The sequence below is a fragment of the Simochromis diagramma genome, unplaced genomic scaffold (genome assembly GCF_900408965.1).
Source record: "Simochromis diagramma unplaced genomic scaffold, fSimDia1.1 OVJJ01000640.1, whole genome shotgun sequence".
In the NCBI taxonomy this organism is placed as follows: domain Eukaryota; kingdom Metazoa; phylum Chordata; class Actinopteri; order Cichliformes; family Cichlidae; genus Simochromis; species Simochromis diagramma.
The window spans coordinates 32,276-49,853 of NW_024387439.1; the positions used below are offsets into that span (position 1 = coordinate 32,276).

Below are 17,578 nucleotides of genomic sequence, written 5' to 3' on the forward strand. Positions count from 1 at the left end.
ACGTTATAATAATGTAACACTCGTGTATCCTGTGTTCACACATACTCAGTTGTCCAGGTAAGGTTCAGGTGAACTGCAGCTTTAAGTGTCCTAAATGATGTGATGATGTGTGAGTGTAACCCCTGTGAGAAGGTGGCTCACAGGTAAGCTGCAGAGCCTTGTTCACATGGACGTGTTTAAATAAAGTTAGAAAAGGTTTCATTTCTTAATGTGAAGCACAGCTGGAACATCTGGAAGATGCCGAGCATCAGCTGTAGATCCAGAGTCACAGTGACCTCTGCCTGTACACATTTTTTGTTAAAGGTAAAAGATGAAAATATTATTTAAAATAGAAAATGACTCTCATGACCCTGAAATCTCTTTTTTATGATGCCATCACATCCCACAGCTGCTTGTGATGCTAGCACTGACCTGCTGTTACAAGTATATAACAAACATTACAGACATGTAAAAACACAGAAAATATGTGAACCTGAAAAGTGATCTGAGATTTTATGTGTTAATCTACAATCTTTGACCCGCTTACTCAAATTTGAACCCTGCTAGCTTCATTTTTATTAAAATCAACAGAAATGGTTTTCTTTGTAACAGTTTAAATTAATATGTAAAAGTGTATCTGAGCAGAGACCTGGACATAAACTTCTTCATGGTTTATAATTTAATACCTAACAGAAAGGTATGAAGGGCCCATTTGTTAAGGTTGTGCAGTTCTGAAAGCACATGGATCAAGTCCACATTCAGCGGGCTGAAGTATGATGTAACAGCGGTGCATTGATCATGATTAATCAGAGGATGATCCCTGCAGCTCCAGGCGCAGCTCGCACAGAGCAGACAGGTACTCTTCATTGTCCTTGTCACAGTTCAGAGCTTTCTCATAAAACTCAGCAGCTTCCTTCCTGTTGCCCTCAGCTCTGGCCACCTGACCCAGCAGAGCGAGAGCCTCGCCATCACCCGGATTCCTTGACAGACGTCTCTCAGCGATCTTCTTGAGTTTCTGCAGGAAAGATGGAGGAACAAAGACAGATGAATTTCTGTGGATTTAGAGAAACTGACTTTTATTTTCAGTGACTTTCTCAGACCAGGATTAAAAAAATATTTAATGTCTAACTGAAGACATATGAGTACAGCAGCTCCCAGCCTTAAACCACAGAACAGGACTGATTCATGCTGGTTGGCAGGTGAGAGAAAGGACAGCTGTGGAAACAATCCAGACTCCACTCCCTCAGTACTGTGTTGAGACGATGTGTGGAAACAGGTACACTGAGTGTGCTTTATCAGATTACAGCCAGGGTCTATACGAAGGTGCAGGAGAGCCAGTCCCTGTTCAGCAGGTGGGAGGTTTCTCAAAATACTCGCAAACACCTTGTTTGTGTTAGTGAAATTTGGCCCTACACAGAGATAAAGGAGTAATCCTTTGATGGACAAATCAAATATCACATACAAAGTTTTCTGCAAAGGAAGGAATCTAAAATCATCTTCCACCACCTGGAAGCTGAAAGCTTCCACCTGACAGATTAGCCTCCCTCTGACTTCACGTCCTGCTAATGAAAATGGTCCAGAGGTGCAGCAGACAGGAGACTTGGTCTCAGCACATTTTGACCATAAACACTGATTAGACTTTAATCACATAACCTTTAGCGCTCACCTTAGCACAGATTTTCTTCTCATATTTCTTCAGTGGTATCAGGAGACCCTGTAGACAGGACACAGGAGGCAGATTAATAACACAGATATAACTGATTGGTCATTAACAACATTCAAGTGTGAGTGTGTATGTTCTGATTGTTTACTGCCATGTGGCCCTCTGGATTTGGGCTCATTTAGCCTGAATTCCTATTTTAGAGTAGGGGTGTCAAACTCATTTTACATGGTGGGCCAGATGCAGCCCACTTTAATCGTAAGTGGGTCGGATCAGTGAAACATATTTAACTGTTTCCTACATGATGAAAGAAAGGGACCTGTGACAAAGAGGCAAATCTGTAATAGGATCATTTCACTGTTTAGTACCTAATTGCTTTGTGTGGATGGCCATAAGGGAGGTTTTTATCAGTAGTAAAAACTGTAACACTGAAAACACAGTTAAAAGTCCAGAATTTCTGCTTGTGCTTGTTTGTGGTGATCGGCAGATCAAACAAGTTAAGAATTATAAATAGCGTCAAGCGTGAGACTCATTTAGGCAACGTCCACACTGGCCCGGATAGATTTGAAAATGGTGTTTTCTTCTGAAAACGCTCTCCACACTATCGTTTTCAGTCGTTTTCACAGATTGGGCATCCACAATGAAATGGCCAAAAACACAAGACTATTCGACCTGCCTCATTTCTGTCTGCTGTTTATTTACATTCCAGCTCTTTGAAACATCGTGCAAAATGTTGAAGCAAAGCACAAAGTCTTTTAAATGGACGAACAATGAGGTGGAGTTGTTGCTGCGAGAAACACAAAAGCCCAAACTTGCAAAAGCGAGTGAGAATTAAAGAATTTGAAGAAAAGCTATCAGGAAAAAAAAAAAAAAGCTTGCAGTGAAGATGGAGAGAAAACAGGGAGAAAAAGATGCGTTTTTAAAAGAAAACGTATTAATGTGGACATGGCCTTAGACACTCAGACACTGAGTTGTGGTCCCTGCCTTAAACATGAGATTTAAGGCAGGGATTATTTTCCATGCCTGGCAGCTCCACCTTCATCATCCATTCTCCAGTGCTTCCATCAAGACGAGCTACTGCAGGGACTTAATTGTTTTTACTCATTTAGTAAAATGATACGTGACTTATGTGGATTTTTCGGATGTAGATTTTTTTCAACTTAGTGCATACATCTACTACCTTTTAGCAAAAAGACAGCAGTTTTCTCCAGATCTCTTTTGATACAACTTTTTTGGAAGAGACACCAAAGATTCCCGAGACAGCCGAGGATTATAATCTTTCCAGAGTGTGCTGGAAAAATGAGGACATTCTCGTGTAACGCATGCTTCAAACACCTAGGAGACATCCAGGTGAAAGAGTAGCAGCTCTACTCTGAGCTCCTCATGAATGATAAAACTCTAGACACCCTTCAGAGGAGGGTCGTTCCTGCTGCAAGGATCGTTTATCTTATTCTTTCAGTCGCTGCCCACAACTCGTGGCTACAGGTGAAGGTGGACTGATCAGTAAACAAACAGAGTTGACTTCAAGCTCAGCTCTCTTTACAACAACAAACCAGTACAGCTGCTGTGTCCACTGCTTTATTCTGGGACATGTTTTGCCCTTCAGGGGTCTGTGCTGGTCACGTGACAGAGTTTTGAGGTCATGTGATTCACGTTCCAATTAATACTGGTTTTAATCGTAGTTCATTTGATTGCTTTGCACCTCTTAACCAACCTTGGTGTAGTGAATGATGGCTTGAGCTTCATTTCTTTTGTGATGGTAATGAAAGTCACCAAAGCGCTGATGGATAGCTTGAGAAAGGCTTTCATCACACTCTGGTAACTTCAACAAGCACTGCTGGAAAATCTCCTCTGCCCTGAGAAACAAAGAGATGATCGTGATGATGACAAACATGCGCCGAGCAAAAAGACAGGAGTCACTGCTGCTTTCCACAGAGGAGTACCTTCTGAAATTCCTTTCCTCTGCATACAGCAGTGCCAGGTCAGCCCACGCAAGATGAAAGGACGGCTTTATCTTAACAGCCATTTCAAATTCACGAATACAACAACGCCTCCAGTACCGCACCGCTCCTGTGGAGCCAGAAATCATGGTTTATCTCTGAGTTTGGGGATAACTGGGCCTTTAGACATGCAGTATGTTTGAGCGTACTTTGGTTGCTGAAGGGCTTGTGGCTCTGCTCAGCAATCTTCTTCCTCTTGTAGCACAGCGCCAGCTGGTGGTGGATGAAAGATGACTGGGTGGTCCTCTTCAACGCTCGCTCCAACATATCAATAGACTCGTCCAGTTGATGCTGAAACAACATTTAATGGTCATTTTCACAAAAATTAGTAAAAAAAACTAAAGAAGAATGCCTCAACCCTGGAAGAAGCACCTCAACAATTACTGAATCTCCCGGAGGAACCCAGCCGAGGGATTAATAAAGTTTCATCTAATCTAATCTAATCTAATCTAACAATTTAGTGGAAACATTAACTTCCTCTGTCTTCACTGAAGGAAGGAACTCAGAACCACTAAATTAAGCATAAAAAACTTTAGTAATCTGTCATTTCAGTCATTTCAAATCAGAGGTGGGACCAAGTCATTGTTTTGCAAGTCTCAAGTAAGTCTCAAGTCTTTATCCTCAAGTCTCAAGTCAAGTCTCAAGTAATGTCAGGCAAGTCAGAGTCGAGTCTCAAGTCACTGGTGTAAAAGTCCGAGTCAAGTCACAAGTCTGAAACTTTGAATTTCAAGTCCTTTCGAGTCTTTAAAAAAAAACAAACGAAAAAATAATGTTGCAGTTATGTGCTAAATGTAAATATTAGACCATGTAATTTTAAAATCTGTGTTTTTCTCAACACATGACAAAATAGTGAACTTAGAAAATATACACAAATTGTGAAATTGCACCTCTTTAAAATGCAGCTCAATTAAACCTAGCTCCAAGAATAATTTTCACCGACAGTTCTGAGATAAGCTGCATGTTATTCTTGGATGCGCTTGTAGGACCGGCTTTAAAATCGCATGACAAAAATATCATACATAAATAAATGATATTTTTTTTAAAATATCATTTAAATAAAAAACTGCATCACCAACTTAGCCTGGACAACATTTGCTAGTTAGATGATGTCAGCTATCTCATCTTAGCATATTTATATGCATATTTATAATCATACGGTTCTTGGAGTGAGTGCACACACTCATGAAGTTTAGTAACTTCCGGTCACTGCAACAAGCCCAGGTACAGTTTACCGACGGATGGGTGCAGGACCTTGAAATGCACCGTGTAGAACGAAAGACCATCGTACGTATCATAAGTTTACCAGTCTCACAAATTGTCGTCATAAATACACATTCCTTAACGAGCTCAACGGTAATTAATTAGTAGTGAAAATAATTTCTGGTACGCGTTACAGAAATGTAGCAGTGACAACAATATTGTATGCTGTAATCGTACTGGGCAATTAGTGATACAAAAAACCTGTTTTATCCTGTGAATAAAAGTATATGTTTTTGTCAGTGTACCATAATAACAGAAGCGAAACGCAATATTGTGTCAGGACAATTCACTATTTATGCACAATAAATAAAGGAGCATAGTGCGACAATTTCTGTTCAGCGCCAGACTTGCTTGTAACCTATATCACTAATTATGTTATGAAAATGACGTATTAACTACAACAGCAGACTGACCTTCGTGTAAATGCTTGGAGCAGACTAACCTGTGAGCTGGAGGGTTCTGGGACGTTATATTTGATCTTTGAATGGCTGCAATCCAGTCGCCTCTTTGTTACTTCGGAAACATGGCCTGAACAATTTCTCTTCAACGACGTAATCCGATAACAACCGATCTCTTTACCCGTCGGCTTCCCGTGGCTGTCATGCGACCGGCTATTGCAGTTAATAATACAACAGCTTCTTGACATTTTTGTGTTTCTTTTTATCGCTGTATAACTGATTTTAATTGAAAGCCTGCGTGCGCTAGTACCGCTTGCCACGAGTTCCCAGAATCCTTTGCGGTTCTACCCGTGAATGACGTCACATTTTCAATCTCTATATAATATGCATGTTAAATTTTATATTTGGGGTAAAATATCAAGTCTTTTCAAGTAAACCGGTTCAAGTCCAATTCAAGTCCCAAGTCATTGGTGTAAAAGTCCAAGTCAAGTCACAAGTCTTAGAACATTTTTTCAAGTCAAGTCTAAAGTCATAAAATTAATGACTCGAGTCTGACTCGAGTCCAAGTCATGTGACTCGAGTCCACACCTCTGTTTCAAATAATACAGATTTTACTATTTCTGAATCAGGAGAATTCAGGAAGGTGAAAATACAGATAAAAGGACAGAAACAGATCAGAATTAGAGAATGGGAAACCCAGCCCAACGAGCATGGCTCATTTAAGAAAAGGCCGAGTTAGTCTTTAACAACGATCACAGATAATCTAAAAACTCCGTGGAAGCTAAAATGTACAGAGCTGCACATCTTTGACAGCCTTCTTTGGAGCTGATGTAGGGTCAGGGTGCATGCTTTACCATCTTTAAATAAAAGATCTTCATGGACCTGTGCACTGACTCTTATATTACATGACCTTGGAAGAATCACATTATCTGTGGTTGCATGAGTAGTAAGCATTTACAATATCCAAATTCAGACCTACATGATTACGAAAGTATTTTCCTACGTAGCGGCTGACATGAGGGTTATCAGGATCAGTTTTCAGTGCTTTCTTCAGCAGACCCTCAGCTTCTTCATATTTCTTATAGGCTCCGAGCTTCACGGCCAGCATGGACTGCAGAACAGCATCATCGGGGTTGAGCTCCAGGGCAAAGTGAAGCTGTTTGATGGATGGAGGCTCCTCAGTTTCCTGTAAATTTTCTAAAACCCACTGCAGATGAGAAACTGGTTAGTCTACTGTGAACTGCTGAGAACCACACCCCAATGAATTGCTGGGGTTTTTTTTAGAAACTGATAAATTGGCTGTTTTTTAGAACAATATAAACATAATAAATTAATTAACTGATATCAAACTTATAAAACTGACCTCTTCTGTGCGAAAGAGGGCGATGGCGTAGCCGGCATTCCACTCAATGTCATCGGTCTGTGTCTCAAGTGCTTTACGAAAACTGTCAACGGCTTTTAAGTAGTAAGATTTTGACAACTTGAGGTAGGTCCAGGCTTGTTCTCCGTAGACCTCTGGAAGGAGACTTGCTGATGAACCAGTGGGATACTTCTCCTGCAGACAGAGAAGGTTCAGCTGCAGTCAGAGGTTCAGAAGCATGTGATCTATAACATTTGATCTGATTGGTGTACATACCAGTATGTCCTCGACTTTCTGACAGTAGCTTTGTGACTGTGCAAAGTCTCCAGCATGATATTTCAGCCAGGCCATGTCTCCATACGTCACAATGAGCCGCCTCTCACTCTCATCCCCATGACGCTCCCTGATGGTCTCCTCTGATTGGTTTAAAAGTGACAGCGCTTCCTCTCGTTGATTCTGAAGATACCTGAGGACCATCAACACATGCTTATAATTAAATCATGTTTTTCTGGAATCATACTTCAGATGTCTACACCTGGCCTGGTCTTCAATAACAGCCCTGCAGCAGGTCTTTATTTGTTGACATTTAGCTAAGGTTCTAGACCCCATGGCTGTTAAGATAAATACTCTACCTGCATTTCCACCAAAATAATCAGTGCAAACAAGTTTTAGGAGGCAGATTTATATTAAGATCGTACCCACATACAGGATAGGTGGGTACTGTCAGGAAATTCAGCCACAACAACTGACTGATACAATCCATACTGTTTGAGATCAGTTCATATCATGGATCACCACTTCTACTGTCTCCTGGAGTGCTGACTATCTGTCAGAGACGTCTCAGTTTGTCTGTTGTGGTGATTAGTAATACTGGGGCACCAGAGGGGGCAGTCCTATCACCATTTCTGTTTACCTTGTGCTCCTCAGACGTCCAGTGTAACAGTTAAACATGCTACCTGCAGAAGTTCTCTGATGACACTACAGAGGTTGGATGTATTATGGAGTACAGGGAGCTTGTGAGGAACTTTGTAAAGCGGTCCATAATAAATCACCTCTCTTTGAATGTCAGCAAGACAAAACAGATTGTGGTTGACCTCCAGAGGAAAAGATAAACTGTGACTAGGTTCATCCACACGATCATCAGTGCCAGAGATGGAGCAGGATCAACAAACTAATCCGTAAGAGTGGAAATATCATTGGTTAGAATCTATCTATCTATCTACCTACCTACCTACCTACCTACCTACCTACAAGATCAGCCTGTTGCTATGTTGCTGGCATTTGCATCGCGCCAGTAGTTACATTAGTTGAATTACCCAGAAGTAATTTTGCCCACTGCTGTGGAAACTGTACCTGACATAAGCCAAGAAGCTGTATGATCGAGCCACTGCCCCGCGCTGGCCGAGCTGCAGTTTTATGTGGTCCTGTAGTCGAGTGCTGAGGTTCTTCAGGTCCACGTCCTTCTTCAGATCCCAGGTGAAGTGACACTGCAGCTGCTGCAGCCTCCTGAGCAGAGCGCTGCTACCTTCACTTTAAGAGGATCACAAAGAAAAACAAACTAAGTTACCTTTGCATGTCAGAGACTGCCCTTTGTTTGTTTTTACTTTAATCTGTACTGCAGCTTTTACTGGAGTATTTTTAACACTAGTACTTCTACCACCTCGCCTAGTAGTAGTAGTAGTGACAATATGTGTAGTATTTGGGGTAGTTGTCGAAAGTCGGAAATCAGCTGTGAAGCTAATGCGAACTCACGTCATGTTACAGGAAACAGTCCTCCTCTTCCTCAGAGTACACACCGATGAAGATGAAGAAACGATTATGCGCCGACTGATCGGTCACTGAGTGGTCGATCAGTGAGAAACGCTGACCTCAGATCAATCATTTACAGATCAATGGCTGATCAGTGATATTTTGGAGACGCTGTCAGATGAGATGCAGAAACGAAACCTAACGTCCCCTTGTGGTGCCTTCATGTACCTCTCATATAAAACAGAAAGCCCAGCCCTCTCGTCGGAAAGCTTTCCTCCTTTCTTAAATATGCGCCTTTCGTCTCCTAACATAGTTTATATTTATGGCCATTAAGTTCTCGAGAGGACAGGAGAGGAGAGGATGAGCGATCTGAGCCGTCAGCCTTTTACCTGTTTTCAGCGAGGCCCTGAAGGCACCACGAGAAGTGTGTGTGGTTTGTGTGACAAAGGTGACAGCTTCACAGATCGGTCCACGAACTCTTCGTGTTCAGTCATCAGTTTGCTGTGTCTAAGGAGGAGGAGGTCTCTGTGTGCTCCAACATGAGGTCAGTTTGCCAAACCTCTGATCAATAATCGATCATTTATCACAAAGTGAACCACCTGATGGACTTTAAATGCAGCAGTAGTTTAGCTTACCTGGCGCTCAGGTGCACGCAGAGAGATACAAAGTAACACAGTCTGTCTACCTGTGCATGTAACAGGGGACTGATATCAGAGGAAGAGGAGAAAGTGGACATTAACAAATTATAAACCTTGTATGTGAAAATAGTAACTGGTGCTGCAGTAATCAATTATTTTATTAGTCAAATATTCTATCAGTTATTTAATTGATAAATCAAATAAGAAATACTTTTGTCTTATTAATGTGTAATAATAAATATTCAAACGAGAAAAACAAAAATATGTTTTTATAATGAGCTGCTCGTTGGTTTCATATTCTTGAAATGTTAATGTTTGATTAACAGCTAATGGATATGACATCACTGTTTTTACAGCCACAATAATATGGTCTGTTATCACACACACACACACACACACACACACACACACACACACACACACACACACACACACACACAGACATTCACATTATATGTGTTTAAAGATAATGTTCTGATCATTATTGAGCATATTTAACTATCCAGTAAATTCACACATGAATCAGAATTTTATTATTGTTCAAAAGTACAATGACGAGTTAGAGACGCCCATCGTTATCTTCTCAAACTCAGACATGAATAAAAAGGTTGATGATGGATCATCTTGAGGTGACTCCCTTGTTACTTGTCACAGGTTGCACTAACACTTTAACCTCAGGACTCTGACCCTTCAGTTCTTGTGCAGTCAACCTTTTATTTGTTGTTTCACAATCATGCATAGAGTCTTTGTACAGTGGCTGAACAGTGTCAAGCAAACAGTCTCAGTTCCTGGAGAGCAATGCATGGCACTGCACTGAGGAGTGCACAGAGTGCTGCACACTTAGTGCTGCTTGGAATGCACTTCATTCATTCTACTACCAGCCTAAACTTCCCAAAATCCACACACTTAAGCCCTGTTTGCTCACAACTACCTAGCATGTACACACAAGTCCATGTTCCTGTTTACCTTCTTCAGTGCTCACCTCTTCAACAATATTAATTCCAGACCATGAACACTGGTAACTGGAAAAACACGGGCAACTGATGCATCTAACATCTCTAACTAGACATCTTAACACTGGAATGTGCTCAAATGAGTTAAACGAGAACAAATCGTGTGGTCTCATATCCAAAAATATTTTACAGAACAATATCAAAAATATTCCACAAGTACAAACCTGTGTATCACAACAATAGCTGTCCCCTAACACAAACTCTTGTGTCTCACTCCACATCTAAGGTTTCTTCTGGTTCCTCAGTGTGAGATTCAAACCACAGGTCTACTTCACATCACTGATTTCACTGATTGATCACACAAAGTGAATTTTCTCAAGGAGAGGAGCTGGGAGGTCTGGGTGAGCTGACATGTGCTGGTTGTAGAAACAGGATCCTCAGGTGTGTCAGAGCACTGAGTGAGCCTCGGTTCAGCCAGTCCTGGTTTGATGCTCTCCCTCTGATGCTCCTCACAGCGTTTTCTTTGTGACTCTCTTACAGTGAAGATAGCAGCGCTCTGCTCAGCAGGCTGCAACAGTTGCAGTGTCACTTCACCTGGGATCTGGACCGGGACGTGGACCTGGAAACCCTGAGCACTCGACTACAGATCGACATAGATTTTCATCAGAGTCAGCATGAGGGAGAGAGTTGCACCTACAGCCTCTTGGCTTATTTCAGGTACAGTTTCTGTAGCTGTCTGATGAAGGAAAAGCTAAAGTGGATTTATTCTGCTCATTCAAATCTCAACGCTTTTATTTCTGGGACTCTGCTAGAAGAAGAGAAGAGCTAACATTAGCCAGAAGAAAGACAGTTTTTCTCACTGAAGTCCGTCTGACCAAAGAGAAATTTGACTGTCAAGGGAAACAGTGGTCAGCATCAGCAGGATTTATATTTGAATGATAGAGAGATAGTTTTGTTTTCAGGATCAGATCCAACCCTGAGCTGTGTTTCTTCTGCTAATGTTACCTACCAGCAGTGCTCCTGCTGCTAACACAGATGAATTTTATTTCACATTACAACGTTTTGTCTGGAGTAGATATGACTGGCTCATTTTTAACTCACTTCATAAGTTAACAATATAAATAAACAATCACCAGATTTATGCAGCATAGCAAAGCTACAGCTAGAAGAAAAACGTCAGCTTGCTTTAAGTTTACCTCATTATTTCAACCTTAATAGATACACCTGATAGAAAGAGAAACATTATTGGAGTATTGGACTAAAGTTTCTGATTCTTTAAGAATCTTGATATAAATCTGTTTCCTGAAGCTTGTTTGGACTCTTGTTTTTTCTGGTGGAAATGCAGTAATTATCTAACCCTGGAGTCATGAACCTCAAATAAAAACCTAAATGAATCATCAACAAGTGTTAGTCTCAAGTAAGTTTCTTGTCAGGTGTTGTAAATGCCTCGTAGTTAAACACCAGTTGTAGAACAGCTGTTGATGACCTGTTGGTCCTCAGGCATCTTCGGGATAAACGAGAGGAAGCGCTGTCACTTTTAAACCAATCAGAGGAGACCATCAGGGAGAGATACGGTGATGAGAGTGAGAGGCGGCTGATTGTGACATATGGAGACATGGCCTGGCTGAAATATCATGATGGAGACTTTGAAAAGTCAGAAAGCTACTGTCAGAGAGTCGAGGACATACTGGTATGTAAACCAATCAGATCAAATGTTATGATCACTGCTGTTGAACCTCTGACGCTTCCTTCTCCCTCTGCAGTTGAAGTATCCCACTGGTTCATCAGGAAGTTTCCTTCCAGAGGTCTACGGAGAGCAAGCCTGGACCTATTTCAAGGTGTCGAGGTCTTCTCTCTCAGACGCCATCGACTGTTTTCATAAAGCACTTGAGGTACAGCCTCATGACACCGAGTGGAACGCCGGCTACGCCATCGCCCTCTTTTGCAGAGAACAGGTGAGTTTTATGATAAGAATGAAGAGTATTTGGATATTTCTCTAGACAGCACCAAATGATAAACTTAAGGCTCCTTCAGTGGCATCGGTTACTTCAGCGTCAGTATGATTTTTAGAAGTTTCAATGACTAATTTTTTTTATTCAAGTGAAATAAACTGTAGACTAACCAGATTCTCATCTGCAGTGGTTTGCAGAAAATAAACAGGACGGGGAGGAATCCAAAGCCACCAAACGGCTTCGCTTTGCATTGGAGATCAACCCAAATAACGCTGCTCTGCAGTGCATGCTGGCCGTGAAGCTGGTGGCCTATAAGAAATACGAAGAGGCTGATGATCGGGTGAAGAAAGCACTAGAAAATGATCCTGATAACCCTCATGTCATTCGCCACTCAGGAAATTACTTACTTAATCGGGTAAGTCTGCAACTTTGGTCTTATTAATTCTTACTTCTGCTCACTGGGTCTTGGGCCCAGTAAGGGCCTCAATAACTGCCTTATTGAGGCCCTTATTATTTACTGCCTCAATAACCTCACGCCCGGTGATGGACAAATTGTTCCCTTCGTCCCCAGACTCTGTTTCCTGTACTGAAGGTGTGTCAGTTGGATTAAGGAGCTCCTCAAAGTATTACTTCCACCACCCAACAATATCCTCAGTCGAAGCCAGCAGTGCTCTACTACACTATACACAGTGCAGGTAGAGCACTGCTTTCCATTTTGAGTAGTCTGACGGGCAGAGTGGGACTCAATTAAAAAAATTAATCTAACTAATTAGAGGTTTTGTGCTTAATTAATCTTGATTAATCACATTTAATCACACAAGAAAATTTGCCCCAAATTTAAAGGGTTTTAGTGAGCTGGGGTCTATCACACCAGGCAAGACCCCAGGTGCAGGCTGTGTAAAGATGCCCCAGAGACAATCCAGCACATAACAGCAGGGTGCAAGATGCTAGCAGGCAAGGCATACATGGAACGCCATAACCAAGTGGCCGGCATAGTATACAGGAACATCTGTGCTGAATATGCCCTTGAAGTCCTGATATCAAATGGGAGACATCCCTTAGGGTGGTGGAGAATGACCGAGCCTGTGGGACTTCCAGATACAGACGGACAAAATGGTGGTGGCTAACCAACCGGACATAGTGGTGGTAGACAAACAGAAGAAGACGACCGTAGTGATCGATGTAGCGGTTCCGAATGACAGCAATATCAGGAAGAAGGAACACGAGAAGCTGGAGAAATACCAAGGGCTCAGAGAAGAGCTCGAGAGGATGTGGAGGGTGAAGGTAACGGTGGTCCCCGTGGTAATCGGAGCACTAGGTGCGGTGACTCCCAAGCTAGGCGAGTGGCTCCAGCAGATCCCAGGAATAACATCGGAGATCTCTGTCCAGAAGAGCGCAGTCCTGGGAACAGCTAAGATACTGCGCAGGACCCTCAAGCTCCCAGGCCTCTGGTAGAGGACCCGAGCTGCATTTTGCACCATCTGTAAACCTCTAAAACCTTTCTTTGGTAGCCCAGAAAGGAGAGTGTTACAATAATCGATACGTGAAGACACAAATGCTTGGAGACGGACCTCTGCAGTGTTGCTTGATAAATGTTGTCTGAATTTGGGTATGTTCCTTAAATGATAAAAGACAGTCTTTGTTGTCTCTTTTACATGGGACTCGAAGGAGAGCACCATGTCGAACCACACGCCCAAGTTTTTAACCTTGACATAGTCATCAATTTTCAAGATGAAATTTTGGGACAAGTATGGCTTTGGAACAAAGATTCTAAAGGACAAGATGGAGTTATTGGACTGTAGCAAGTTTAACAAGTTCATTTATACCAGTGACATCACATCACCCCACCAACAAACACCTCAGTGACTTCAAGCGTAGGCTTAGCCTCTCTCCTTATATATTTGTATTTGACTGGTGTTTTTAAATCTGTTCCAGAATCGACTGGATGAGGCTATTGTTGTGTTTAAGCGAGGCCTGAGAAGGGGCGATCAATTACCTTCCTTCACCTACCAGCTGGCTCTGTGCTACAAGCAGAAGAAAATTGCTGAACAGCGCCGCGGGCCCTTCAGCAACACAGGTACACAGAAATATACAACATGTTATCCTTTAATCAACACAACTCAAATCATCCTTTAATGCTCCACAGAAGAGGAGGGTAAGTGGAGGCGTTGCTGTATTAGTCACCTTGAAGAAGCTGTGGAGATGAAACCATCCTTTGTCCGGGCGTGCGCTGAACTGGCACTGTTGTACGCAGAGGAAGGGGATTTGAGCAGGTGCTTGTCTAAACAAAGCTGCACGATTTCCTCCTTTATTTCCTCTGGGTGTAAATTCCTAAACATCTCGTTGTTTCTCAGGGCTGAGGAGACTTTCAAGCACTGCTTGGAGAAGTTACCAGAGTTGAAGGAGAAAAGGGTTTGTCTGATTATCCATCAGTACTACGGTGACTTTCATCATTATCACACAAAAAATGAGGCTCAAGCCATCGCTCACTATAAAGAGGTACGTTTCTAGGTGCCAGACATGCCAGCTGCATGTACAGTGTTAGACATGCAGCTGCCTCTTAATGTTCCATGGTTCAACTATGGATGGACGGATCTAAAATACAGTATTGGTATCAGTGCGATGCTGATGCTGACCTAAATTACTGGGCCGGATATTGGGTAGAAATTAAAAATGTAGCCCGATCCATCAAATATCACAAAAGCACCTCACAAAACTTGTGACATGGTGTAACCCAGGTGGTCCCCTTATCATGTTGGAGCAGTTTGCGTCACGTGATAGAGTGACTGTTGTGTACAAGACCTGTCGGCGGTCTGGAGTCACTTCACACTGAAAGCATTTGGAGCCTCGTTACGTGCTGACAAACCAGCATTTCATCTCCAAGCAAACTATCCCAGAAAAATAAAGCAAGAGTCTAAGTTCATCTCTGAATGTTTGTAAAGCATTCCCACGTTAAGCTTAACAACCGATATATGAAGCTGGGACATCTGTCATTGCTAAGTCTGACCGTACAATGGACAGACTCGAGTTTTACTTTGAAAAGAACTGTGTTGCAGGCTAAACAGTTCTGTGGTTCGAAAGAAAAACAACAACAACAAAACAATGAAAACACTTTTTTCATACGTGTTAAGTTTTGTATAGAAATTGCACAAAATTCAATCTCAGGTAAATGTGACAGAAACAGCTCACACTGATATCCATCTTGATAGAAGATCAGTGTCATGAAGCCGTGTTTGCATTGATTTGCACTGCTTTCCACCCTGGATGTCTATGTATGTTCAGCTTTAAGTACAAAAGCGTCCATTCTACAACCTGTTTTTTTTTTTTAGCTGTTGAATTATTTTGTGCTGATATTGCGCTTCTTCTTTTTTTTCAGAACCAAAGAGTTGTTGAAATCTACATAAAATTGCATTTAAATTACTTTTCAATATTACTTTAAATACTTTAAAGTTCTGCTAAAGGTTTAAGTAAAAAGATCAGTATTGCTGATCTGAAGTATTTTGGGTGCAGTGTTTTTTGCATCCAAGTACAATAGAATAGCTTTAGTGTTTTGGCTTTTTAAACATGAGTATGAACTTATACAAAATGCAGCAAATATAAAAAAACCAATTTTATTGATTTTAAAATAGACAATATCGGATTCATATCGGTTTCAGCAGATTTTCAAATTTATATCGGTATCGGACTTAAAACAAGAGGTATCGTGCCATCATCATCTCTAGTTTCAACCCAAGAAAAACAATGAAAGAAGTGTGTGTAGTGTGAAACATGTTACCGCTCACATCCACCACATGACCTTAGTATGGATGGATTTATCTTCACCATAGTCTTCTGCTGTTTTCTCTCTGCAGGGGCTGCTGATACCACTAAAAAAATATGAGTGGAGACAGTGTGCTAAGGTGAGCATTAGAGACATAACAAAGGTTACGTGTTATATAAACTCAGTGTTGTTACTAACTTGTGCGGTGTGAGCAAAACCTCATATCAAAGCTCGCTTGATTTAAATGTTTTGTTCAGTACCACCTACTTGTGCACCTGAGGACTGTTTTCACTGTTTTCAACTTCAACTTGAAAACTACTGGTGACTGCCAGCTGTTCTGTCTGTCACTAGGTCATGTGAGGAGATGTGGCATCAGTCCCACTTTGGATGGTGCACCTGTCATTTCTAAAAATCTTGTAAAATTGTAAAACATTGTTTTTTTTGTTTTTTTTTTTTAAATTAAAGCATAATGTAATGTTTTCTCCCACTGAAAACGCTACGCCCAGATGAACAGAATCTACTTCTTTGGAACATAAATTAATCTTTCATTGTTCCTCTGTTTTTCCTGCAGGAACTGAAGCAGATCGCTGACAGACGTCTGAAAAAGAATCGGGGTGATGCTGAAGCTCTCGCTCTGCTGGGTCAGGTGGCCAGAGCTGAGGGCGACAGGAAGAGAGCTGCTGAGTTTTATGAGAAAGCTCTGAACTGTGACAAGGACAACGAAGAGTACCTGTCTGCTCTGTGTGAGCTGCGCCTGGAGCTGCAGTGATCATCCTCTGATTAATCAGGATCACTGCAAAAACTGGCTATAACTAACTTACAATCTTACAAGGAGCCAAAAAGTATTTTAATTTTGTTTTGGGAGTGACACACTCAGAGAGAGCAGGATGGAATTCATCTTTTACAATATGTATTTTATCTCTTAGCTTTTAAATCCTAAAATGAGTTATTTAATTGCATATTAGGTTAATCGATATCACCAAGGCACTGAGATGATGCACTTGTGAATGTGATCGTGTGTGGTGTAAATGCTTTGTCTTGGTCCTTTAATAAAATTCTTGCTCAGTTGCTCTTGTTTTAAGATATTTTCCCTTAAAGTGAGAAAGAAGTAGAGACATTTTGAGTTTACTTTACATAATTTCTGATGATTTCTCACTTCAATAAATGCAAGACTTTGGAAGTAATGATGTAGAAATACTTAGTGTAACAGTGTTTATGCATATTAAACAGTGATGTGTGTACTTCCATACTCTCTCACACAGTTTTCCTCCTACTGATTAAAAATGGCAGTAATCTGTATTTTCACATGGGGCAACTTTGATATGTTTATATGATCACAGAACAAAACATTTCTGGGGACTTTTTGATGATGTGTGGAGCTGTAAAGTTGTGGATTCTACTGTAATTTTGAGCTACAGATTTAATTGAAAACATGTCAGTATAACAGACAGTGAGTTGTCTGTATGAACCTTATAACTGATGTTAGATTTAAATAATTTAAAATAAAGTTCATGATAGCTAAAACATGATCAGCTGGTGCTCTTTGAGTGTGCTGTTAGGGCCGGGTTGAACTTCTCCAACATTTCTACTTCACACTTTGTTGTTTTTCTGCTCTTCGGTTTGAGCTGAACCACTTTGACCCTGTTGCTGTGTCCATGTATCATCTGGATAAATTTGTAGTTGGCACAGATTTCCATTCAAAGTGCTGACTGCCAAACTTTTATCCATGCCTGGTTTTTATCCAGAGGAAAAGTGTTCCCAACTGTTCCTTCCTCTGTCAGCATGACTCCTTCACTTTCAGTCAGAGGTTAGCCACTTTCAGTGGAATGTGGAAACGCAGATAAGACAGGAAAGACAATAAAATGGAAG

The 17,578-nt window shown here is 41.3% G+C and overlaps 2 protein-coding genes across 4 annotated transcripts in view; one reads left to right on the plus strand and one right to left on the minus strand.

The window, feature by feature from the left end:
* Nucleotides 1-345: 345 nt before the first annotated feature.
* Nucleotides 346-8,530, minus strand: LOC120722461 (interferon-induced protein with tetratricopeptide repeats 5-like). The gene is made up of 10 exons (XM_040013482.1): nucleotides 8,410-8,530; nucleotides 8,011-8,187; nucleotides 6,934-7,123; nucleotides 6,661-6,852; nucleotides 6,277-6,504; nucleotides 3,789-3,930; nucleotides 3,583-3,709; nucleotides 3,354-3,495; nucleotides 1,646-1,693; nucleotides 346-994 (listed from the first exon to the last, which is right to left on the minus strand). Exons 1-10 carry the CDS (start codon nucleotides 8,412-8,414, stop codon nucleotides 782-784), a joined length of 1,464 nt encoding a protein of 487 aa, XP_039869416.1. The 5' UTR covers nucleotides 8,415-8,530; the 3' UTR covers nucleotides 346-781.
* Nucleotides 8,531-8,837: 307 nt separating this feature from the next.
* LOC120722460 (interferon-induced protein with tetratricopeptide repeats 1-like) overlaps nucleotides 8,838-17,578 on the plus strand; it is an 80,471-nt gene continuing 71,730 nt past the window's right edge. The window contains exons 1-10 of one of the 3 annotated variants that reach the window (XM_040013478.1): nucleotides 8,838-8,950; nucleotides 10,538-10,714; nucleotides 11,498-11,687; nucleotides 11,761-11,952; nucleotides 12,137-12,364; nucleotides 13,885-14,026; nucleotides 14,096-14,222; nucleotides 14,304-14,448; nucleotides 15,801-15,848; nucleotides 16,281-17,238. In XM_040013478.1, coding sequence (XP_039869412.1) covers nucleotides 8,946-8,950; nucleotides 10,538-10,714; nucleotides 11,498-11,687; nucleotides 11,761-11,952; nucleotides 12,137-12,364; nucleotides 13,885-14,026; nucleotides 14,096-14,222; nucleotides 14,304-14,448; nucleotides 15,801-15,848; nucleotides 16,281-16,478 — 1,452 coding nt within the window. In that variant the 5' untranslated portion in view covers nucleotides 8,838-8,945 and the 3' untranslated portion in view covers nucleotides 16,479-17,238. Of the gene's footprint in view, nucleotides 8,951-10,537; nucleotides 10,715-11,497; nucleotides 11,688-11,760; nucleotides 11,953-12,136; nucleotides 12,365-13,884; nucleotides 14,027-14,095; nucleotides 14,223-14,303; nucleotides 14,449-15,800; nucleotides 15,849-16,280; nucleotides 17,239-17,578 lie in introns of those variants that run through there. The other 2 variants (XM_040013479.1, XM_040013476.1) reach the window with 2 other exon arrangements.

What these genes read in the sequence shown, in the direction of transcription:
- LOC120722461 (XM_040013482.1), bottom strand. An exon ending in GAAAATACTTTCGTAATCAT is followed by an intron (nt 3,931 to 6,276) that starts GTAGGTCTGAAT and finishes ATGTTGTTTCAG; the next exon opens with CATCAACTGGACGAGTCTAT. An exon ending in CAAGCCCTTCAGCAACCAAA is followed by an intron (nt 3,710 to 3,788) that starts GTACGCTCAAAC and finishes CTGGCTCCACAG; the next exon opens with GAGCGGTGCGGTACTGGAGG.